This window comes from Micropterus salmoides, unplaced genomic scaffold, assembly GCF_014851395.1.
Source record: "Micropterus salmoides isolate LMB-PRFRI ecotype aquatic unplaced genomic scaffold, ASM1485139v1 Ms_hic_scaffold_9, whole genome shotgun sequence".
NCBI lineage: Eukaryota > Metazoa > Chordata > Actinopteri > Centrarchiformes > Centrarchidae > Micropterus > Micropterus salmoides.
In genome coordinates this window covers 11,567,943-11,594,393 of record NW_024044681.1, presented here as the reverse complement: position 1 = coordinate 11,594,393, position 26,451 = coordinate 11,567,943, and the positions used below count along the sequence as shown (strand labels likewise).

Genomic DNA, 26,451 nt, shown 5'->3' with positions numbered 1-26,451 from the left:
TGGACTTGTTTGGTTTTCAGGATGTTTCATCACATTTCCAAAAGCTTTCATCATTTCTACTGAATTTGTGAAGGACTGACGAAGCCTCTCAGATGAGACCATAAATGGTTAAAATGTCTTTTGTCCACTAAGAGTTTAGCCATCTGTTGTATTAATATATCCTGCGTGTATGGATCACTGCACGCTTGCATTACATGATTTAAGCAACAGCGCTGAACTATTTAAGCTCTGTGGGGTCGTTATTCAAGGTGATGGAGTCGTATCCATCATTTGGTGTGGAATCTATCACCTTGATAATGACCCCTCAGAGCTTAAATAGGTCGGACTTCCCCAAATTCAATTACAAGTGAAGCCTCTTGGATGAGAGGCGAAACATCTTCAACCAAGTCCAATTGCCCTTGATTTAACCTTCCTCAGAAAGACAGGGAAGGAGATCTATAAAAAAGGCTTGCCTATAGAGATGGGATTTTAGAAGCTGCTTAAAGCAGACCAAATATTCTGCAAATCTGATATCTTGGGGAAGGTGATTCCAAAGGTTTCGGGCAAAAACAGCAATGGCAGGACCACCTTTTGTTTTGCAGTTGGAGCGGGGGAAGGACAAAAGGCAGATATTTAAGGATTGGCATGGTCGAGGCATGGAATATGGAACGAGGTCGATCAGAGTGCATGAACCCCATATTTCTTAGCTGGGGGAAACTTCAACCTGCATTTGGTGGCACTAGACAAAAGATCAGAAGTTATTATGCTTAAATGTCTATGTAATCCAGTGAATATTTGAGAAATTCCACATTGAAAACAAGGACCGAATCTTGTTTCTTGTAGTTGTTTTCGCAGTCAGGTGAGTCAGCAGAGCAGGGTAAACTGTGTTACCCTGTGGGACTTGGGCAGCATTATCCAAGCAGGGGAGGAGGGTGTCAGCATGCTCCTAAACAGAGCCACATGTCTTCAGGTTGGGGCCAACCAATCAGACTCTGCAGGCTGGATATGAGCCCCCAGGAGCCCAGTGGATCACTTTCAACATGAGGAGGAAAAGCTGGACTCTACCAGAGTGTGCATTAAGGCTTTTACAAGTGTGCAGAGCCAACAGAAAAACATCTAACACCAAGGCACAGTGTCCAATAAACATAAAACTTGGCTCAAATGATCTTTATAATGCAATAAATATGTTTTTATATTTGCCAGTAGGAGCCACCATAAATTCCAGAAACTTTTTTTTTGGCCGCCTGAAGTGATTTCAGGCCAAGTGTAAGTAGGTATAACCAAAAATGGCTCATAGCACTCTATAAAACCTGATCTATGTGTAGGCCTACTAAAAATCTAAATATGTTGAAGTTCAAGAGTAGTCAACAGCAACGACTTCTGTTAAATTGTCACTTAGGTGAAGTTATACTGTCAAGCATTAAAATCCCAGTCATATACATAATCAATAATTGATAAGAGTGGCTTGAATAACATTACGAATTTGTAGGTTTCTTAAAAAGTCAAACTATTTGCACCAGGATTAAAAAATAGCACTAAATAATAGCTGACCTGTATGAAATCTATACTGCAGGATGGTTCAAGTACAGTCATGCTAGATCTGTGACGCACTTTGAGCTTACACAAGCCTCACTACGAAGGGAAGCTTCTGAAGTTTCAGTGTCGAAGTGAGTCGTTGTATTGTAGGAAGTGCCTCTTAAAAAGGAATTTCAGTAGAAATTAGTTTTTACTATAACTTCCTTGTTGTACCCACTTAAAGCTGGGGTAGGCAAGGTCACCAGAAACCAGTCTTTGCATTCGGACTGACCTTATAATAGACCTACGACGCTCACAGATACCGGATTATTTCAGAGCATTTCATTTACTGACTGCTGTCGGTATGTAAAGACAATGTTAACAGAAGTTTACACAGTGACTCCCTCATTTTGTCTTTCTACATCCAAAATGTTTCTGCAACCAATAAACTGTATGAACAAACACATTCTACTCAGCTGATTTATTTTGCAGATTAAAATGTTTTTTCTCAACTAGTTATCTAGTTTGAAAAGGTATAAAAGAAATGCATAGTTTAAAACACACTATGCAAAAAGAAAATGCATACTTAGTGAAACTCTCACAGCAACCTTTCAAACTTTATATCTTAGCAAAAAAAGGGTACTTTTTAAACATTAAATCAGTTACAATCAAGAGCAACACATATGTTAGACTTTCTGGTTCTGCTTTGTTTCACGCTGAAATTCAGTCTGGTCCAGTTTTGTTGTCTCTTCTGAAAACTTAAAATAAGCATTTTAAGAGTTTTTACTGTTACAAAGTTGCACTTCAGTCAAAGAAAATACTTTTCATCTGGTGGTAAAACCATCAGGTCATCAAAAGAAGACGTCCATCAATAGGAGAGTTATTTTGTACAAAATGTGACAACCCAAAGCAACTGTTGCGTAACTAGTACTTGAAACTCTGTACAAGCAACATAAAGGCCTGCAGTGTGACACGGCTGCATGTTTCTGGCACGGTGCCAAAAAATCCAAATAATCAATTTCACAAATGTGTAACTGTCTTGCAAAGTCCTGCAAGAAACAATGTTAATATTAATGTTAACAAAGTCCCTGTGTGTCTGGAGAGTCTTTTTTTCCAACTGTCTGGGTCTACACTATAACTAATCCTTTCACCTCACTCCCACACTTTACGTTCACCTCTCCTCACTAGCAATAAAAAACATATGCGCCGTTAGTCGCTGGGAGGACAAAATCCCTAGTATGAACAAACTAGTATTTACACAAAAACTAAAAAAATGTTGCTCCTGCACAGTAAAAAAAATGTTGTCTTTGTCTGCTGGTTCTGAGGCCACAAACAAAGCATTAGTCTGCTTGTTCAAATCTGCTCCCCTCAGCGTCTTTACCCACATGGAGTGTCTATGGTTGGTCGGGGGGACTGGCTGCCGTGGCCTCGTCGTTGCTGCTGTCCACTTCCTGCTCCATGGGACTGTCCTCCTCCAGCTGCTGGCTGGTGTAGTTGGTGATCTCCAGGAAGCCGCTGGGCTCCACCACCACGTTGGACTGACTGGAGTCCGGCAGGATGGAGTACTGAGGAATCACCTGCATGCGTTAGTCACATTTGGGTTTCTGTCAGTTAAATTTCCAGTAAGGTAATAAAATGTTATCTTATTTATTTGTGATATTTTGTCAGTATTGACATCTCACAATATATAGTATCTCACAAAAGTGAGTACACCGCTCACATTTTTGTAAATATTTCATTTACAAAAATGTGAGGGGTGTAAATGAGAGTAGTATCGATCTTTTTATTCAAATCAGCCAATAGACTGGAACAAGCAGGAGGAAAAGACATTTCACCAGGATTTCTATCCTCATCTCCATCTTCTACATAATCTAAACTTAATGTAAATATAGACTTAATATACAGTATCTCACAAAAGTGAGTACTCAAAATATTTGATTATATCTTTTCATGTGACACTGTAGAAATGACACTTTGCTACAATGTAAAGTAGTGAGTGAACAGCTTGTATAACAGTGTAAATTTGCTGTCCTCAATTATCAATTATTTTTACTTTTTTTTTTTTAATCACCCAGCCTTAACTGTAGTTTGCATTGATTCAGCACCTGATCATGTTTTGATTCAGATCGAGCACAAAGAGGACAGACAAGTCTGCTGTAAATGGGCGCTTTCAGACTGCCTTATTTTCCAGAAGTGCTGCGCTAATATGCCGGCTCGCTGCACTGTATAAAGAGGTACAGACCCGGAAAGGGGAGTCTGATTTGATCCGCCTCTGAGTTGTTACCGCAGTTGGCAAGCCAGTGTTGTATTACATGTAAGCGTGTTTTTCTATGACGCTGGTTCCAGAAAGCTGGATCACCATGTGAAAGCACACATGGTTGTGGGATTATGTCGCATACATGTGAATGAGCGAATGCGGCATAATGGTGGATATTTCTTCTACGAAATGGGTCAACTACGACTTTACCTATTTTAAATAGTTAAAAAAATAAATAAATCAATGTGTGGCGGTCAGCGTTGATATTGTGGTAGGCCGCCACTAATAAATAAATGCATGGGAATCACTGCAGTGTTCACAGTATTGGTGACAAATACTTTTTTGTAATTTCGCTGAAAATGAACGGTTTAGTTAACATTTAAAGTGACAGTTAATATAGATAAAATGTCAGTGTTATAATTATATTAAGAGGCACTACATTTAAAAACACTGACTAGTGACTAGTTTTATGCTTTTATTTTGGAAACATAACCATCTTTTGCCCTCTATATTAGAGCTGACTGAGGTCTCTGCAAGATACCATCATATGATCATTAAGTTATTAATATGTTTTGATAAAGATGTCAATATGTGAAAAACACTTTGACAAACCCGTATTTCGGACTGAACCTTCGGCTCTGTGATCTGTTATATTTACTGTATATATATATATAATTATTTTACCTCAATGACCTCCAAATCTTCTTTGCTCCTCTGTGCTGTGAGGCCCTGCATGCAGCTGAACTGCTGGGGCTTAGTGTGGGAATGATGCATCGAGGTCCCAGAGCTGCTGATGAACTGGCCTGAGTCCAGCGTGCCTGACATAGCTTGGACCTCCAGAGCTTTCCCCAGAGGGCCGCAGTCGCTGGAAGAATCCACCACCATGGGCTCTGTGCTCGGATCGATCTCCGCCTCCATCATGGAGATCTTCAGGATGTCTGACACCGTGGGCTTGTCCCCCGACGGGCCGGAGCTGGACTCGGGGATCAGTTTGGCGGTGGCCTCGGCACTGCTGAATACCGGCGATGAATGGTGGGGGCTGCCAAAGGTGATCTTGGTGACAGTGGCGCTCTGTGTGATGATTGGCTGCTGTGGTGAAGATGTTTGAAAGGAGGAAAAAAACAAAATAAGACATCGTCATAGCCAGTCTGTTCAGGCAAACAGCTCCGAGGCGAAATACTAATGCTGGAACAGATATTTTTTAGAACTGTTGAGCCAAATGTCAAAAGCAATCACAAATATACTTCACATGTTAGTGAGGATGAAAATTATGTCTTTTGTATTTTGCCAAACTGTCAAAACACAATGAGGTGAGACAAAACAGACAAGAGCAGCAGCTGCAGCCGGGGGTTAATAATTCAATGTCTTGCTGCTTATCAGTTGGCGGCCTGTTTTGGGTAAACATGACAAATGTTTTTATTGAATTCAACAGAAGGTTGGAAAAACCCTAGCACCTTCACATGACCTAGTCGCCTCAAAAAACAAACAAAAAAAAAAACAGAAATTCTATACAGCACCTGAAAGTGTGACTTAAGGTCTCTATTCTGTGGCAAAATCAAAACAAAACAAATGGCCCAGGTGGTTTACTTCTTCCTCCTGGCAGTCCTGCAGTGTTTGGTGTAAAACCACTCACCTGGCTGGAGGGAGTCTTTTCAGTGCTGACAGGGTGGTGTGCCTGCAGTGGAGGAGGATGCGACATGGGCGTGTGCAGGGGCCTGTGGTGCGATGTGGGTGCTTGCTGAAGCTTCGGGAGCTGCGGCGTCAACAGGGGCTTAGTTGGTGTAAGCGGGCTCGTGACCTTTGCCACGGCTTGTGCTGGTGCAGCCAGAGGTCTGTCCTTGGGGCTCTGGGTTAAGGCCTGGGGTTTGGGCAGAAACTGCTCTCGTAACTTTGGGAGTTTCTTAGTCAGAGGAGGAGTGGATGGGAAGGTAGTGGAGGAAGAGGAAGGCTGGCTGATGTGAGGTTTGCTCTGCAGTTGTGGCGGCGGCGGCGGCGTTGGCTGAGTGGCGGGGGAGCTGTGCCGGCTGTGCTCTGCCTCTGCCTGGCTCAAGGGAGGCGGCTGAGAGCCTGCAGAGGTTTGCTTCACAGGATCTGTAGCTGGTTGGCTGCAGCGGTAAAACAAGCCTGTCTGGGGGTCCAAGGTGTCGCCTTCCATCTCGCCTGCCTCTAACACGGTCTCAGTTTTACCATGGCTGTCCGAGGGCTGAACACAGTCACAAAGAAGACTACTGAGGGATTTTATCAAGAAGACTGTGACACCGCAGAGGCAGGAATATTACATGACATGTACATGAGGACTTGGGGGCCACTGGCTCCTAAGCTTAAAATGCTTGGGGCCATTTCTAGTTCTTAAGGGCCAGAATGACTTGATGAGTCACGATCTTGTGATTTTTTCATTTTAAATTTAACTCTAAAATGTAAATGATAAAAAAAAAAAAGACTTCATTTAACAATAACATTAAAATAAGAAAAAGTTTTATTTATTTATTGTACAAATCTATCACAAAAACCTGAATGAAACTATTTTTTAACCTTTATTTAGTCAGGGGAACTTCACTGAGAGGAAACTGCTCTTTTGCAGGAAGGATCACATGTGCACAGTTACACATTCACACCTGGAAGCTGCCTGGTACAACCAAAGTCTGACCTGCTGGTCATAGCTGGGGTTTAGAGCCTTGCTCAAGGGCACTTCAGTGTTGGAAAATGAGGGAGGACAAGCACCGCTTGTTCACTTTCCACACCCAGATTTATCCTGTTGGTCCGGGAATTGAACCGGCGACCTCCCGGTCACAATCTTTAGCCCACCACTGCCTTTATTAAATAGACTACAAATTAGCCATTAATGTTTATGTATTACATGAGTCTTGACAATAGAGATGTTATTGTTATTTAGTGTATTACATACTACATACATGACTACTGTATGTTTCTGTCTAGTAATTCCACTGAATTAGATTGTTTGGAACTTGAACGAAAGTTATTAATAATACAAATTATGGTATCAGACGATGAGGTATGAGAAAAGAAAACAACCTTCATCACATTTATATAAAGTGTATTACCAAATTATCTTTTGGGTAATTTCACCCAAATTATGCTTTTTTTAAAAGGTTCATTTCACCCAAATTGCACTTATTTTCCGGGTGATCCACTGAATTATCTGTACACGGCTCATTGAAACTCCACAACTTTAGACTTTACAAGGTCGTGACCACCACAAGCAAAATCCTACTTACCTTCTTTGCATCTGGGTGGAAGTGGAAATCTCAAAACTATTTGTATGGTTAAAAATCACCATTGATAAGTGAGTTTTTTTTTTATTTGGGAGAAGTGGCCAGTTAAGCTTGAATCTTATATTTGCCGTTACTGTTAAAATGACAAGTATTTTGAACAGATATAACAAATTTAAAAAAAGAAATGGATGTGGAGTATATTTATTATATTTAGTCCTGAGATACTCAGAATAATAGATATACACCATCTACTGTATTTGGTTACTTACTGGCATCGGTCTTAAAACTTCCATTTATAAAAGCAGAATATACAAAAAAGGGCAGACTTTAGTTTCTGTACATACAAGAGTATCAGACTACAGTCCTGATCTTAAGTGTCCTCACCAGGTGGCTGACGTGTGAAGCTGCGGACACAGAGGAGACAGCGACCGGTTTGGTTACCACGGTGACCTGGCTGCCAATTTTGTAGGGTTTCCCCAGCTGCTGACCGGAGGACATGACCACGTCATCACCCTCGGAGGACGCTCCCACTCTACTTGCTTTACCTGGCAGGGGAATCACAGCCATGATGAGCATATTAAAATGTATGCAAAGGCTGAACACACCCCCACCCACACAGACACACCCACACAGACACATAACACAGCTTTAATTTCATGAGAATTCCACTGAAATGATGAGCTGCCAACCAAAACTTCAGTGGAGGAATGAATCTAAGTACTATTTATTCAAGTACGATACTCAAATACAATTTTTACTTATATCATTTTAGGTTAAGCGGCTTTTACTTGTAACAGAGTATTTTTAGACTGGTAATGCTACTCAATGTTTACTGAAGTAAAATATCTTCCATCACTTAAGGTCTTTTTCCATTACTGATATTTCTTGATAGTATGTCATGAAGCAGGCAAGAGAGGCGTACCTGCTGTGACATAATCTGTGCTGGGTTCAGCCTCTGAGGTGGAGGGCCTGGGGGACTCTGGGCTGGGCTTCTTCTCCTGGGCCAGCTGGATGGGCACGGCCATCTGACTCAGGTCGATGGTGTGTTGTCTGGGTTTGGACTCTCCCTTCTCCTTCACTGGGAGGGGAAACACTCATATTTATCATTATGTATCAATTCAGATCAATCATTCATTATCTTTTTTTTTTAAACAGCCCACATTCAGAAATTAATTCTAATTGTTTCCAATTTGCTGTTCTTTTGTTTGGTGTTAAGCTTCTACTAATGAAACTCAACACTTCCTGCATATGTTTCACATTAAAAGCCAACCAGGAGAAAGGACAGAATTAGCTTAAGCTACTGGAAGGCTTTTAATGTGAAACATCTGTGCAGGAAGTGTTAAGTTTCACAACAGCAATAAACGCCAATAGAGAGCCTAAGTCACATGGGACCTTATTTCGGAAAAAATATGAAAGCCGCAGTTTCGTTGCCGTTTAGTGTGAAAACCGTTCAATGAACTACATCTCTCGTCTCACACAATATACATCACCAACGTGTTAACGCGGTAAAGCTAGCTAACGTTCATTGCTTGGTTGCTGCTAGCTAGATAACTTAGCTATGCTCCACGCAGAAATATATCTCACCTGATGTGTTTAATCCAACAACTCTCTGTCCTTTTATCACATCATCCTCTCATATAAGTTCTTTGACGTTAGTGTTAAGTTTGCATCAAAAGCAAATTAAAACAGCAGCAGATCTTCAAACAGAACTAAAATTTAATACAAGAATTATAAACTTCTCTGAAGTGGTTTAAGTATCTAAGATAACGCACTATATAAATGTAATACATTATTATTTATAGACTTTTTTCAGTTGAGGTAAATAGGCCATCAATATTATCAATATTATTTATATAGCACAGTTAAAACAACCAAGGTTGGCCAAGGTGCTTCACAGGTTAAATACAACAACAAGACACTACTCACACAGTAAAAGTACAGCAATAAAACATTATACTATACAGTATACGATATATAGTGATATTAAAATTGGCAGGAATAACAACAGACTTAACTCGAAGGAAATGACAAAGAAAAGAGATGTGTTTTTAACAATGATTTAAAACGTTCGAGAGTTGGGGCGGTTCTGGTATGGACTGGCAGGTTGTTCCACAGGTTATGGGCAGCTACAGCAATGTAGCAACACAGGTGTGATGTGGTCCCTTTTCTTCTTTCCTGTCAGGAGGCGGGCAGCAGCATTTTGGACTAACTGCAGGCGCCGAATCGATGACCACATTTAAGGAGTTGCAATAATCAAGGCAAGAAGTTATGAAGGCATTTATCACCCAATCCAAATCTTTAGGAGATCTTTGGCTATAGCTCTCAACTGAAAAAAGCAGGATCTAACAGTGGCGGATATCTGTTTATCAAATTTAAACACACTATCCAATACAACACCAAGACTCCTCACGGTTGAGCGGCTGTTTGAAGTTAAAGGGCAGAGAGAATCTACGTCAAGCAGTTCAGGGTGTCCAAACACTATGATCTCTGTCTTGTCTCCATTTAGGTTGAGGAAATTTAGGTTCATCCACGTTTTGATGTTCTTTTACTTTAACTGTGCTATATTTGTACTGTATTGGCAAATAGGAATCACAAGGTGATCAGCCTAAAAATAGTTTCTCTCTGCTCGTCTACTCATCAACCCAGTTCTACAGGTTTTTAGCCCTATGAGCTTATTGTGAAAGGAAAGCCTCAGGCAAAAAACATAATTACTGGTGGTCGCTAGACTTTTTTCATTATCAGCTCCTGAAAGGCCGTTCACTTTTGATTGATTGTATGCTTTCGATGAAAGTTTAAATTTGTTGTGCTATATATTGGTCAGAGCAAAGAGTGGGGGACAAAAGGCACGCAGGGAAGATGTTGTGTACAGGCGATAAAGGCCCCACTTCCCCCCTCCCCCAGCTTAAGCCTGGAGCCATTCAGTGACATAAAGGCTCACCTGTTGTCTGTTGCAGCTCCAGCAGGGCTTTGATGGTGGAAGTGGCGGACTGGGATTCCCCGCCAGACACCTCCTGATAGATAATAGTCGGGGTGGATTCCACAGAGACTTCCTGCTCTGTCCAATCCTGCTCTCTGGAGGACACGACATGCACTACAGGCTGAGGTTCTGAGGAAAGACGGGAACAAATTTTTATTCATCAATTTTCCCGGGTGTATTTTCATACTAAGCTCTTGCCTAATGTTCTAATACAGGCAAAAAACAGAGTAGTAACAGCTGATTTATCTGACCTTATCTTGTCTCTACGGCATGGAAAAAGGCAAGTATACCTTGAGCGCTGCCATGGGAGGTCTCCCCGGCTAAACTGCTAGAATCGTCCTTTGAGGATCCGTCCTGGCCTGAGGTCTGACCCTGCCCGGTGTCTGCTGAGCGGGTCACCTGTTGCAGCGTCTCAGTAACCAGCTGCCTGGTTTGTTCGCTCACCACGGCTGTCTGGAAGACTGGCTTAGGCTTGATGAGAACCTGGAAGGAAACCAAAGGAACACACACACAGTGTTCTGTAAAGCAGCGGTTCACAACATTATTAACTGAAGTTACCCGTTCATCCGCACCAACCATCACTTTCCTTTTGATCTGATCTAAAGTAGCTATTTTATTTTAAAACAACGTGGCAAAAGTGCCCTTCCATAAATGAAACAAGGCCCAGCAAGAAAACATGATGCAGTGTTGTAACTGGCACTCTTTCAATAGGAAAGATGTGATGCAGTGCCCTCAAGGTGCCCCCATGTGCAAAAAACATGATGAAGGGCTCTCTGCAGGGATGGATTACAGCATGGGCCTACCGGGCATGTGCCTGCCAGGCCCAAAATCCCAAAGGGGGCCCAGAGAACTTTATGATTATCTATTGCCTAAGTTACGCTTTGTGGAGGTATCGTTTCCGCTGGTGCTCGAGAATACTGATAGTCTATGCTCGCTTTGGTCGACGCTCGAAAGCCATGAATTTCACACAAATACAGGCCAACGTGCGTCGTTCTGCACCATGTTGCTTCACCACATGTAGCTGGTGCCCTTTTTGTGTTATTCGCCCCTTTCCCTCAGACAGCCTAAGTCCGCCACTACATACTACCACCGTTTGGAGTGGCAGAAGTTATGCATGTTAAAGTATCAACCATTTATCCATTCCATTTCATTTATTTATTTAAACCCTCAACGACTAGAGAAGTACCCCTGGGTTATAAATAGCCCGGGTTGGAAATCACTTTTATAAAGTAGTCAATATAATCATGCAAACTCTGCCGTCTGGGGATATTATTAATATAGGCTTCTTATTCATGAAAGTCGACAAATACGGCATATTTCCGACTGTTTTGTTAATTAAGCAGGTCATAAAATATTTTTCAGCTTTCAGTCACTGTTTTAATATTACAGCAGCTGGGAAATAAGTTTTATAAACAGATGCCATTTTCGTAAGTGGAAAGTGTTTATAACGCTGGTACCTAAACTGAGATAAAATATGTGAGGTGATTGTTTCAGCAGATCTAGTTTGTGGCTTACTGTACAGCCGCTCATCACTGTGGGTGTTGAATATAGTACAGTATATGGATACTATGCATAGCTGCCTGACTTGCTGACCTCAATTTCCCCTTTGATGACTAAAAACAGAAATAGAAATCAGGCTATTTTTAGAGTTTGATAGATGAGTTTGATAGTGAAACTACAACATGGTTTGTGAATGGACATGACGAAGTCAGCAGAATCTTGCCATAGTGATTTATTATTTTTTTCCCAATAAGATGCAGATTCTGACTACCATAAAGTGAACAGACATGTTTATAGATACGATCTTCCTACATCCAATCACTGCTTCCAAGTGTTTGAAGGTACTATAGCGGCAAGAAAACCCCTTGAAACTAGCACGATGGAATTCACCCCCTCAGAATATATTAGGACACCTGTGCATTAAATTCAAATTCCCCCAAAAAGATTTAGAGAGAAATATTGGGGAAGATTGGTTAAATAGCATTTTAGTTATCACTTTTCAGTGGGCGTTTCTTTTTAAAATCACTAGATAAACTTTAAAATTCTTGTTAATTGTCAGAAAAATATAAAATTCTAGAGAACCAATCCTGTCTTGTTAAGGTTTTTAAAAACAGACATTAAAAATCCCCAGGAACTGAAAAGCACCTTCAGTGGTTGCTGGTTTTCATTTTACAGGCCCATTATACAACATCTGACACAACATCTACAACATCTGACTGAGACCGTGGAATACAAATAACAAATCTAACAAAATACACTTTCAGTTTAGTTTAATCAGATCCCCTCAGCTCTACGGAGCTTTTTAGCCTCTTTCATTGGTTTTACTGTCTTGGTTCAGTCTCACCACTCTCATTAAAACTTACTGTACTCCCCAAGTGAAAACAGCAGAGAGAGGGCCCGAGACATGACTCCATATGAATGCTAATGTTGTTCTGTGTCTGCTGCATTTATAAATAGGTAACTGTTTGCTAACAATATCATTATATGAACTTTATAAGGTGATACTATGACAAAGTTGTGTTAACAGCTTGCTCAGCAAGCGGTCAAAAACAAAATCAACAAATGCAGGTTCAAGATCATGCGTCCAAAACATGATCCTGTTGCAGCTGTTTGACGCTGTTTGACGTGAAAGAGCTGCAACTTAGGTTGCCGTCACTCTGCCAGCTCATTGACTACATTTAGTTTTTTCACAGTTTGACACTCATTTCTCCCCTTAAAGTAGGGGAAGTAAATGGAGGAAGAGGAAAGGTCAGTGCCAGAGGGGATTTTCCTCTTCTGTTTTCACTGATGTATGAGTGTTTTAAATTACTAGATCCAACTTCTACAGAAATATCCAGTGTCATAAGGTTAATGACCGAATGCATAACTCATAGAAGAGAACAATGCTGTCTCAATTCGTGCCCTTCCACTGCTACTTTGAGTTCATAACCGAGGTCACACTGAGAAGTATGGCAAAATGCAGTACGCTATGAGTACCTGGATGATGTACTTATGACAGTCAAAAGGTTTAGTGTGAAACGCTGGGAAAGGCACAAGGTAGGTTTATTTTTCACATTACAACAGTTTGTAAAGTGAAACTTAGTTTGTGACTCCCTTCTGCAACGTAGCAGACAATACATAAAATGGAACACAGAAATAATCTATATTCAGTGGCGCTGTGCTGAGGATGAATTGAAGTTTAAAAGTTTTGGGGGAAAAGCTGCTCTGCAGTCTGGTGGTGCGGCAGCAGAAACTTCTCTCTCTCTTCCCAGATGGCAGCAGGGCGAACAGGCTGGGTTGGACACTTCTCACCCTCATTGGCCGCCATCTTGGCTGCACAGTGGAAAGGGAAGGGACCACCAACACAAGCTGCGTTACAATCCACAGTGTGCATAAACAGTATGTACGAGTTAAGGGAACTTCCCTCGACAAACTTCTTCCATTCGGAACACCCTGAAACATCAATAACGCAGACGTCACTTCCTCCGTGCGATGCCCTGGGAGCGTAAACACCTCGGATAACCACTACTACTGTGGACACTTACTGAAATAAAATATTTCATATATATATTAAAAATATTAATATATAAACCAAACTGATATCGTTACATAACTTCTATTTCTATTCTTTTGCAATGTATGTATCTTGTGAATAAATGTGATTTTATTATTTACAAATAGTCATATAAATGACTAGTTACAACGACAACAGGTTACATAATGTAAAGTCCCTTTTCCGCTCCACTGTTGTGAAAAAGACAGCAGAGGAAGCTGCAGAGGTTGCAATTGTAAAAGTTGTAAATGTTTTTATTAATGTTTAATAAAACCGAATTGAAGTCAAGTGAGCAAACAAGCGGGCAAATATTTTGATGGGTGACAATCGCGCTCAAATGTTGCCAATAATGATCCGCCTGGTTATTCCATGACAAAGACGATGACGATGAAGAAGACAAAAAGAAGATGTGGTGTTGCAATGGTCATTTCTGGCTTGATTTGATTTGAGACACTACCCTGTCAAAATTCACACACTATGCAAGTAAGTACGTAGTTATGACATGTTAGTGCACTACCGGAAGTATCAGAATTGAGACACAGCTCAAGTCTCCTTCTTGAGAAAACTAAAATGAGCAACTTGTTCTCATTTTCAGAGAAAGAAACTTTTGCCCTATTTGGCAATTTTCCTACATGTAAAACTGCTCATCTGTAATGACGCATACAGCAGAAATTCACAGGCATACATTTTTACCCTTGTGGTGACTTGATGTCAGTCAGTAGGTCATATGAACACCCACTTGAAGTTGGTATAGTCATATAACGTCATTGGCCTGTGATTAACCAGGATCTAATGATGACATTTGAATTTCAAGCCTTAACACCACTTTGAGTGAAAATGTACAACTATGGCGCCCCTCAGTGGTAAATGGAGTATTTCAAAGCTGTAGATTGTTCGATTAACACTGTAATTAGACATAGGCAGGGATTGTTTTTATAAATTAAGAGAACAAAAGAAAGAAGAAATGTGGAGAAACATTTGATTAGCTGGAGGAGAACATGTCTCACTTGTGTCTTGCCCTGCTGGCCGTAGACGATCTTGGTTGGGATGATCTTGGTGGTGGTGGACTGGGATCCAGAGCTCATGCCTTTGGGCTGTGTGACGATCATTTTGGTAATGGGTCTGGAGGCAGTGATGATCGCTGGTTTGGTCCCCTGAACAGCCTGTAGGCCTTTCTCACCCTGAGGAGACACACAGTTTACTGTCTAACTACGAACAGCAGCCCGGGAGAAAACCCCAGTAATGTAGAGAGGATACTGTCAACTTGAAATACTTTGAGTCTTTATGGCCATTACAATTTATATACAATTTCAATTTAAAGTATAAAAAACTGTATGCCTTTGCAAAAAAGTCAATTTCTCTTTAGACGCTGTACTGCGTTAAAAATAGCTGGATAGCTAAATCATTTTAAGACATAAGAAACCTAATTCAAAGCAAAGTTTCTACATTTTGACAGAGCCAGGCTAGCTGTTTCCTCGTTTCTAGTCTTTGCGCTAAGCTAAGCTAAGCTAAGCTGGCTGTAGCTTCATATTTCAATCAGAACATCTAACTCTCCACCAGAAAAGAAGTAAGAATATTACCCATAATGTCAAAACTATTCCTTTAAAAACACAAGTGCAACATTTTATTGTATTTAACACATTTTAAAGGCCCTGAATTCAGAAAATGTAATATAATAAAATATTTAAAAGGACCTTTATGTAGGATTTGAAGATTTCTAACTTTGGCGACACCTAGTGGTTGTATCAAAAAAAGACAGTGTCACAAACATCACAACAGTGAGACAAATGGGCTGAAATCAACACACAAACTGCACCAATCTTTTTTTACAAAAAATGTAAAATTTTTCTACAAAAACATTGATGCTATCAGAATATAATAATAGTAATATATAATAATAACAATCAAAAAACAATTTATTTACAGCAATTCTTAATATTAGTCTACTGAATATTTTTCAATTAATCAAATGGTCTGTAAAGTTCCCAGAGCCCATTGTGGCGTTGTCTTATTTTGTCCAACCAACAGTCCAAAACACAAAGATAGTAATATCACAGAAGAGTAAAAAAAGACTAGAAAATATTCACATTTTAGAAGCTGGAACAAGTGAAAAATTGCCCATTTTTGCTTTTACTTAAAAGATCTGATTATCAGAATAGTCGCCAATTAATATTCAAACATATTCTAACAAAAACATTTGAGATTAATGTTCTGGCTGTCTTTAGCTGGGATTACTGACAACCAATGAATCACCTCGACCACAGTGCTTGAAAATCAAAGAGTGGTGTTTGACTGACCCCGGCATTTAAAAGTGTCGTGACCACATTCTTGCCAGGCAGTCCTTGGATGGTCGCTCCTTTTCCTGTGGTTTTCTGAACCACAATGACATTTGGCTTGGAGGTCATGGGGATGGTGGTGATCTTAGTCGTCGTACCTGAAGCAGAGGAAGGACAATGTTTCATCAAACTATAACGGATTTGATCACAACTGCATAGATTATGTAAAATCACAGAAATAACGGATGTATTCGGTCCCTGACTCACCAGAGACGATGTTGCTGCTGATGATCTTCCCACCCAGAGTGGCCAGAGACTTGGGCACCACTGTGATGATGCTGCCGCTGGTGGTCTTGACGTAGGTGGTCCCACCGCTGGAGGCTGTTATTCTAGCGCCGATGCTAGGGCCAACAGTGGGTCTTGTATAGGTGGCCTGGGAAGCTGCATATAAAAATATAGTGTTACTATTCAATAACTAGGCCTGGTTATTGAACCTCACTTACTTTGCTGAGTTCTCAAATGTGTCTATGACATCAAGGACTGAATCAAGTACAAAAAGTTGGCATTAAATGCTTAAGATTTTTCCGCATTGTTGTCTGATTTAATTATGTGAATAAAACAGTTTAGGATTAACTTAAAGGATCTCACAGTGACATGATTATGTTTTTTTTACTGGATTTGATTTGACTTTACAGGGTGTAAAAGCTGCCATGTATTTTAGATCACCTGTGGGCTGAGTGACCAGTTTGGTGGTCATGATGGCTCCATTGCTACTGACAACCATAATGGGTGACGAGCTGCTGCTGGACAACGCAACAGATGAAGGCTTGGGCAGGATTTTGCTGGGCTGAACCTGCTGAGTGATTATCTTGACCCCTGTGCATGGTCATTTCAATTTGAAAAAAATTATAATTAACAACTTAATAATCCACTCACAAATTAGCAAATATCACAAATTCAGTTAAAAAAATATTTTTGAAATTAGAAATATAAAACAGAACAGATTTTTCATTAAAATGAAATTAAAAAAACAAAGAAAGGGAAAAGGAAAGAGAGAAACTTATAACAAAGAAATTGATTAAGAAAGACAGAAAACTATAAAGACAGACAAACATAACAGACAGACATGATAAAGATAAAGAAAAAGACACAAAATTAAAAATGAGATAAAGTTAGAAATAAAACAAACAGTGGAAGAGAAAGAACAACAAACAGGAGATAGAACAAAGACAGAGATACAGACAGAAAGATGGACGAAAATGATTAATAAATGTAAAGAATGAGATTAAGTTCGAAACAAACAAACAGAGAAAGACAGAGATAAAGATAATGTAGGCTTACCAGACTCTTGTTTGATCTGAATGGTGGGCTTTGCCCCAGGTGAGCTGGAGGAGGTCTGGGTCTGGCTGATACTTGAAGCTCCTAAAGGTGAACTCTGCTGGAGCTGTTTGGGCGACTGCTGTTTGGGGAACTGGGCCAGGATCTGAGCAGGTGACCCCATCAGGGTCTTAGGTGAAGGAAGTCTGGCTGAAGCCACCTTCACTCCGGCTGAAGCAGCACCTAGAACAGTGGACACTGAGGGTGAAACTCTGATGGTGTCAGAGTGGTGTCTGATGAGTCTAAACTCCAAACAACTTCCCTCATGTCTACTGTTAAGCTACCTTTTCTTCAAAACAGCGTTATTGAGATTATTTTTTACATGTTGTTTTGTTTGGATTTAACTGAGTGATGGTTTAGGATAAAACAACACATTTTAAGTAGATGTCACAAACTAGGATATGTCACACAGTCAATACAAAAAGTACCATTAGTACTCTGAACAGTAGCTGAAATGATTAGACACTTAAAATGCCAGAAATTTTAATGGTTCCAGTCTCCATAATTTGCTGCTTTTTATCAAATCACTTTGGATTTTTGACTGTTGGTCTGACAAAAAAGCTTCAAAATAGCTTTTTTGTCAGACCAACAACAGACATTACTTGGAACTCTCTAGTTTTTTTTAAAAAACATTTTTCACACAAAATGATTACCCAATTTATTAAGAGAATGATTGGCAGATTAACCGATAACTGGATCAGCCCTTTTAACTGCATTATGAATTTTAACATGAATAAATCCGTACCTCATTCACACACACAAAAGACCTTAGCACAGCACGCAAACAAGATCATCTCTAAAAAGACTGCAAGCTTCGACACAGCTTTACTGTGTGGGACATTTGTCAGATTTAGCAGGCAAGTCTTCTGAACTACTACCCAAACAGGCTGTTTATCCCTGACATGCTGGCAGTTTTACACAAAATATGATCTTAAAGCTGCATTATCAACATTATTTTAACAGTGGATGAAATGAAAATGTGATAGAGCTTTTTAACATTTTTTAGATCATTACATTGTTTTGTTTTGTAACCAAAGCTTTCAACTACAGCAGGCAGCGTTTCCAGCTCTGTATGTCTCCCCAGCACCAAACAGCGAATAGACAAAGTTAGCGATTTGTTCGTAAACATGGAGGAGCATTTTGTAGCTAAATAGCCAGATATGTCACATGACTATTTAACATTTAATTTTATGGTCAATATAAGTCTGCATTTTCAGTTATTTTTCATTATTTTGTCATTATTATTATAATTTTTACTGTCATTTTCACCTTTTCTGTCTACTTAACTGTGTAATATTATATGCACTGTCTGGCTGCCCGGGGTTCTGTTATTGTGTTTTGTACTGTTTCTATGCAAGAAAAAGTTGTTTTTTTTTTAAAGTCAGATATTTCCCCCTCAGGATTTGGTGGAGGCCAAAAACAGAGCTAAAAGGAGGGGGATTATTGTGTTTTAAATTCATTCCACAACTTAAAATAAATGCTAATTTTGCTCTGCATCTGCTGTATGTATAAATAGACTTATACATAGACACAACAATTATTAATTTAAGAAGCTATGACATACTGCTGGTGGAAGTTCCATATGTGAGATTCTTACGTTACGTTACGTACGATGGTGCAGACGAAGACTTACATGATGCGACAGTTGACATGACCACTGAAGGAGTAGAGGAGACCACTGTGGTGACTGCGACGGTGTTGGGGTTTGTGGAGGGGCTGGAGCTGGTTGGGAAGACCACCGTCTGTTTCTGTGTGGACGTGCTCAGCATGGAGGTGGCGCTCAGCTTGGACAGGGAGGCACTGTTGTGAGCGTGAGACTTGGACAGGATGTTGGGCACAAAGTTGGAGCTGGGAGAAGTTGTCACGATGATCACCTGTATGAAGATGAGACATTTAAAGTAGTGCTGGGCAATGATTAAAATTTTTAATCGCAATTAATCACACTGTTATGCGTAAAATTGAATAATGAATTCTAAAGTAGTGTATTGCGTACTTTTAAATGTACTGCTATATACACAAAAGTGCAATAGCATGTGGTTTGCAAACACTTTAAACAAATAATGTGCTTTTTACCATCAGTATTCCCTTTACACAGTAACCATAAAATATTTCTTGTAAATCTCAACTTAAACATTTTCTGAACAGCTGTCAGCAGAAACATTTTTCTTTTATAAGGGAGCAGCATGAACAGTCTTTCTTCAGTAGCAAGTTCAGTAAAGTGAGGTTTAGTGCTCGCCTCACACACACGCCCGCCAGCTGCCGAAGTTGAACTGTCTTGAACTTTTTGTACACAAGGCGCAGCACAAATCATTGGAAGAGGGACTGATCCTCGCTGTTTGTGAGTTTCCAGAATCTATTACTGTTGACTAATAGTTATCAGGACATCAACAGGAGGAAATTTGCATGGCACAGCATCCCCACAAAACTAGATGAAGGACTCTAACGAAGGTTAAAGTCAAGGGCTATCAGGTAAAGTTATGTAGCCTATAATTTTAACACAGAAGCCGTTGCCATGGTTACTCTCAACTCTTACTTCTCCCACACGCTGCATCCAGCGTAGTCTGCCGAAGCCTCCCTCCGCTGCTTGCTTGGGTGGCTGATTTGCAGACTGATAAACATCCCACCCCGCCTGTGACCCATAGTTTGACTGTATGTGTATTCAGAGCCAGTGAGCAAGGTACTTTCGAAATAATAGCAGGCCTAATTTTTTTTAAAACGAGTGGGTTAAAGTGGGATAAAATAATTGTCAGCGTTAATTAATTAATGGGTTGATACGATAATAATGCGTTAATGTGCCCCGCCCTAATTTAAAGTACAGTGTAGAGAGATGTGTTAAGATAAGAGCATGATCACTCGCCTTCTGTGTTGCGGTGCTTGTGGTCTGGATGGTGGGCTTGGTGAAGGTGATCTTGACGGGGGACAGGTGTGGCGGCAGCGAGTTGGCGATGCTCTGCATGATGTTGCTCATCTTGGGGCTTCCACTCACAGGCACCGTGATGCTCTTGGATACCTGCGGGGACACCTTGGTAACCTCCTTCAGCATCACCGGCGACGAGCTGGACGAGTTGGTCCGCCGTCGCTTGCGAGGCTTCTCGTCCTCATCGGAGCAGCTCACACCTTTGTGGGAAATGGACGACTGAAACTCAGGATATCGTAGTGATGACAGTAGTTCTACTGCTGCAGATAATTTTCTCGACTAATCAATTAATTGTTTGGTCATAAAACTTTAGAAAATAGGGAAAACATCCATCATAAATTCCCAGAGCCCAAAGATCATGTCAGCAAGAAGATGTTCAATTAACTATAATATAAGACATGGAAAAGCAGCATATTTGAAAAGATGGAAACGCTACATGTTTGGTATTTTGCTTGAAATGATATCTTTTCTGGCAATCAAGTCATCATTTAATTGTTGCAGCTTCAGTTCTGTTTGTTAAATAATTGTCCAGCACAATGAATTGCATTTAAAGGTTAAGTGGGCAGCCACTGTACAGCGCCCGCGGACCAACTCCATATTGAAATGCAGTGTCTGGTCAAACGACACTTAATATGTTTTTGATGGTGTATTTACAGTAGGGCTGTTCGATATGGCCAAAAATCACGATGAAAAAAAAAATCTATATAATTCAATACCGATCATCATCACGATAAATGTCAAATCATTATTTCTTACAAGTTTAAAGGCTGATTTTTGCACCTGAGTGTAGGTTGCAGAAACCAGATGGTTAATTGGTCAGAATAAACACTTGATGCCAAACAGTGGATCACTTAACATATCTGAGGTTGAACATTCAACCTAATTATGACTAAATCTTTTTTTCAACAAATATGAATGAGTAAAATTAAGTAAAATCTTTTTTTCCAGTCCATTTTCCTCAACAAAATGAATATCTTAATAGAAAAAACAAGTGCTAATTTGTTTGTGATTCAAATCAAATGTTTATTGTTTGAGAATGTTTTTTGGCAATAATTATCAGTATTGTTTTATTGCCCAGCCCTAATCTATATTATGTAACTCTTTCAGCTAATACTGTTTTATTTCCCTTTCCACAACTAGCATGTCTGGCTCACGTTTCCTGGATTCCTTCTATCATTGTCATCTAAAAGTGATAAATGACCAAAATTTAAATTGATTTGATGACTCACTTTTCACATAGACAGTGCTCCCGCTGGGCAGCACCACTACGTTGGATGTAGGACTGGGTGGTCGAGGTGATTTAACCGCTCCTATGGTGCCGCTGGTTGCTGTAGCACTGGTGGAGGTGCAGGTGGTGCTTGTGTAGGAGTAACATACAACCACTGCAGGAGGGAAATTAAATATGTCATTCAACGTTTAATCAGGAAATCGTTGGTCAAATGAAGTGATGCAGGCCCACCTTCTTTGTTTCCCGTTTCAGCTGGTAACAGAAGGGAGGCATTCTGATTGGCTGTGGCACTGGCCACAGCATTAGCAGTCACAGTGAAGGCTGTCTGAGGGACCAGCCTCGGCATCAAGGGAACAAGCCGGCGTCCTTCAATGGACCATTCAGACGAGCTGTTAGGACCAGACATGCTGAAAAAGATGCCATGCACCGTTCATTACTCGGACGTTGTTGTTGTTTTTTTTTTTTTTTTAAACTACTAATTCCCAGTCCAGTAGTTGGTACAGTTTATGGGAAACGACCTCACATTTGGTAAAGCAGAACTAGCCTACTAAGTTTGAAGGACAAACAGGGACACAAATTGACAATAAATAAAATCCACAAAAAAAGATAAATCTATTAAAATAATATACCAGTGTTTTATCATGTTTTTGACCAATTTCTACAAATCATTGCATTACGTTTAACTGTCTCTCTCTTGTTTCCATTAATTTCCATAGTCAGGTCATTTTCAATTATACAGCCTAATTTCACAAATGTGCCTCAAGGGGCTTTACGGTCTGTACAGCATACAACACCATCTGTCCTCGCTCTCAACAGGGGAAAAAAAGATTTAGAAACCTCAGGAAGAGAAACAATGGAGGGATCGCTGTCCCAGGACGGACAAACACAAAATAGATGTTCCTACACTCACATACACGTTACATAAATCAGTATTCAATTACAGTATCTGCTGTTTATTGTTCTTAAAGTTTCATTATTCATGTGACCCTTCCTGTCATTACTGAACAGTTCAGATAGTTGTTTCAAGCCTGCATGGTCAGACATGCCTTTACATCCAAACTGATGAAAAATCTTATTTGATGAGGATGCCACTCTTGGAGCACTTTATTTGCTCATTGTTGCTAAAAATCAACATGCTAGGAAGTGAGTACATTAATAAATAATAATAGTTTTATTTATGCACTTTTTTAAAACACACAGTTGGGTTTATTAAAAGTTTACATTAACACACACACACACACACACACACACACACACACACACACACACACACACACACACACACACACACACACACACACACACACATATGCATATGCATGATAGATAGACAAACTAAAACAAAACTAAAGGGTCTTTATAAAAGGGCTAAGCTATAGAAATTAGTTTTCAGCAGCCACATAAAATTGACAGATTAATCTGCTTATTAAAAATGCTATGTTCTGTCACATACTGTTAAAATGCTTCACGTGACAAATGACACTCCTACATGGCCGGGACAGTTATACACTTACTGATACGCAATGGTGGTGAGGCGTTCATCATTGACAGCCCTGCGGACCTCTGCACGATGGCGCTCAGTTGAGATCCTGGGATAGTGAGGATACATTAAAAATAAAGCAAAGTTTGCATGAAAAAATTGGAGAAACTGTTTCTCTAAATCATCTAGTTTTTGAATATGTAAGAACTAATTACCCAAGAATTTTTGTGAGTTCTCCTAAGAGATCCTTCTTGTCCTTCGTCAGGTCGCCTTGGGCTCGCAAGGCACTGATAACCCCAGCATAAGCCTCCAGCTCTGGGAAACAGAAGCACACATCAAACATCAGGTAACAATGCAGCATCTCGTTCATCCAGTGGTGCGTGAAATCTAAAAGTTCAACAATCCTTTCCTGATGATCTCTTTTTTTTTTAAACAACTGATATCCAAGACTTCCAGTTCTTGTTTTGCTTTCTGCAAACTGGCCACAATAAAAGGCCACTCGTACATGTACAGTTCCATCACACAGCACAATGCCACAGATGTCGCAAGTTTTAAGGGAGCGTGTAATTGGGATGCTGTCTGCAGGAATGTCCACCAGAGTTGTTGCCCTTGAACTGAATGTTCATTTCTCTACCATAAGCTGTCTCCAAAAGGCATTTCAGAGAATTTGCCAGTACGTTCAACCAGCCTCACAACCGTAGACCACGTGTAACCACACCTGCCCAGCTGCTGCAACAATCGGTTTGCATAACCAAAGAATTTCTGCGCAAACTGTCAGGAATCGTCTCAGGGAATCTCATCTGCATGCTCGTTGTCCTCATCGGGGTCTCGATCTGACTGCAACTTCGAGGAGTGGACCAACGTTCCACAGGCCACAATCAACAACTTGATCAACTCTATGCGAAGGAGATGTGTTGCATTGCGTGAGTCAAATGGAGGTCACACCAGATACTGACTGGTTTCCGGATTTTGACAGATTTGTGAACAATATTTGAGAGAAATAGGCCTTTTGTGTACATAGAGAAAGTCTTAGATCTTTGAGTTCAGCACATGATGAATGGGGGCAAAAACAAAAGTGTTGCGTTTATAGTTTTGTTGAGTGTAAGTTGCATAAACGAAGTGTGTGAAAATACTCAATGCAGTGACAGTACTCCAATATTTATTTTAAACTGCATGTCCTCACCCAGTTTACGGAGAATTCTTTTGCACTCATCCCTGCCCAGGTCGAGGATGGTAGGCCATACCACAGGCATGGTACCAGTAAGCACTGGTTTCTCCAGCTGAATCATTGGCTGAGTGGAGAGTAAACAACAATGCACATTAAGACAATATAAACAATATTGTTTCCTGAGGTTCCTCACAGGCGCCGTTCTATTTCAAAGAGCTTTAACAAGGGCGAGAGACAACAGCGGAAGGTCATTCATTCTGATCACGTGAGGTGACATGAGGTCCACAGTGTGAAGTAAGAATAGTGGAAGTTTATTTAATGTGTTTACTTTTTGCTTGTTTTGTTTTATTGTTTTTACTGTAATAAACGGTATCAAAACGTCAGTATGGTACAGTTATATAATACACACACTAAATACTTTTGAGCTATTAACTTTAGCTGAACAAGATAATTATCTTTCATATTTATTTATATTTATTCATGTTGAGTGGAGTAAACCCATTGTGAGCTTGTTTGGTTTTCTACAGTTGGTCCCTTGATGTGTTTTAATTAAGTGTACTTGAGTGTAATTGAATGAAATATTCCCTATAATAGAGGTGTTTCTCTCTGCTCTGCTGCTCTGAGTAATTACACTGCTAATTAGCAACACAGCAGAACAAACATGCAGCTTTTATGCAAAACACAGATTAAAAGACTAAAGGTACCTTGTTGAGATGTAATGTGTAGGAAGCAAAGAGCATAGGAGTGGTGCAAACAATTCTTGTTTTCAAGACATACTACTGCGGGATTACATCACTGTTTACATTTGAATTGTCAAACAGAGTTGACATTGTGTTAGGTCATCTATCAGTGACTTCCCTACAATGCCTGTAGGATTATTTTCAACATGATATTAATAAATATTTAATGCTAAAGTACAGTGGTTCACAAACATTTTCACATCAACCTCTAAACTGACACGAATTAGACCACAGACCACCATTTGATACAATTTTGTCCAAAGGATTTTGGCTTTTAGATGTTGAAGGGATGCTTACAGAAAGTCTATGAAATGTGTATGTAGGATTGACTTTAAATAAACTACAGTGGTCAGCCTCAATGTAATGAAGGTAAATGTTTCCCAAAGTGTGGCTGATGTTTCATTTATAGTTTCTGGACAAAAAAGGAGCACAGAGGAGGAAGCTATATCAGGCTTAAGCTACACAGACACAAAACTTCAATCAATTCAGTGTTGGTTTTGGACTTTACTGGGAATAGGTTAACAATAAGAAAAATAATGTCATTAGATGTACACTTTAAAGAGATGATGCCAAACTCCATTTACAAATCCAGCAGTTTAATTTTAACTAACTAAATTAAATGAATAAGGGAGCTAAGGTAGGAACCACGTCTGTTCGCATTTACAGAATATACACCAGGCTCTCATATATTATAATACAGTCTTTATAACTGCTGACACTGACCAGTGCTGCCAGCCACTGGCCATCTTAGTAATAACAAAACATTGTGGGCGTACAAGGCCAACCACACAAAAGTGGAGTTTATATTAAATTCAAATGCTGCGAAGAGACTAATTCATATGCCGAAAGTAGCATAACGCCCTCATAATCACCAACCTATGCGTTAGTTATTACCAGTGTCCGACATCTGAGGACAAGCAAAGAAACACTTATTTGTTATATTTTCTGGGTCAAATTCTGTCACTACAACGGGAAACAGACACGTAACGTTGCAGTTTCATTAAATTGCACCACTATACACCACGGCAATGCAAAAATAATAATAATAATATTGCAATAACGTTAACATACATTCGCAAAATGTTTAGAGCAAGACGCAAGATCTTGGCTGAACATCCTTAAAGCTTAACGTTATTGAAAACCTTTGCGATGGATGCTGGTTTAGCTAGTAAGCTAGCTAACTGTTATTCCTCTACGAGCCAAAACAAGTCTTACCATCCGTTAGCAGGGCCTTGGTAATCCCGAGATCCAAACAAACATGGTTGACCATAAGAGTTTTAGCTAAACTACCTCATCGTGTACTTTTTCTGCAATAAATTGTGGCATATTAAACAAACGCTCAACTGCAAAAATAACCCGATCTCCTCGAGAATGTACTGGTGTTTATGTTTTCTGCTAACTAGCTGCGGCTTGTCTGTCCGTGGATCTTCTTCTTCGTTTGATATAGGACTCCAAGAGCATCTTCTTCTCTGCAGGCGCGGTGCTGCCACCTACAGGTAGATCCATAGTCAAGTCGCGCATAAAAATCACAAACAATGCGTAAAATAAGTAATAGAAACAAAAATAACAAATATCTATATCAAAAACTGAGCTAATACAAAAGAACAATGGATCATTGCTCATTCGGTCAACCCACAATAGCTTCTAAATCAGTTTACAGTCAAACAAATAACCCTGTCCCATTCAAAAAACTTCACACCCTGTGCTGGTTGATGTCCTCTTCAGAATCTGTGCAATGTAATTTAAGCAGTGTAAATGTGAGCATCCCCTGT

The 26,451-nt window shown here is 40.0% G+C and overlaps 1 protein-coding gene across 6 annotated transcripts; it reads right to left on the bottom strand.

The window, feature by feature from the left end:
- Nucleotides 1–1,960: 1,960 nt before the first annotated feature.
- On the bottom strand, nt 1,961–26,121 carry emsy (EMSY transcriptional repressor, BRCA2 interacting). Of its 6 annotated transcripts, none has more exons than XM_038708090.1 (21): nt 25,895–26,121; nt 23,955–24,063; nt 22,987–23,086; nt 22,806–22,880; nt 21,523–21,698; nt 21,293–21,445; nt 20,004–20,263; nt 18,780–19,020; nt 17,111–17,329; nt 16,496–16,645; nt 16,037–16,210; nt 15,791–15,927; nt 15,188–15,226; nt 14,501–14,674; nt 10,252–10,456; nt 9,923–10,090; nt 7,907–8,062; nt 7,369–7,529; nt 5,385–5,954; nt 4,436–4,840; nt 1,961–3,071 (listed from the first exon to the last, which is right to left on the bottom strand). In XM_038708090.1, the coding sequence occupies exons 1-21, from the start codon at nt 25,895–25,897 to the stop codon at nt 2,889–2,891; spliced, it is 3,858 nt and encodes a 1,285-aa protein (XP_038564018.1). In that variant the 5' UTR covers nt 25,898–26,121; the 3' UTR covers nt 1,961–2,888. The 6 variants fall into 6 exon arrangements, with proteins under 6 accessions (XP_038564018.1, XP_038564022.1, XP_038564019.1 ...); XM_038708094.1 differs by having other exon boundaries at nt 1,961–3,059; XM_038708091.1 differs by having other exon boundaries at nt 4,436–4,837.
- Between the last annotated feature and the right edge of the window lie 330 nt (nt 26,122–26,451).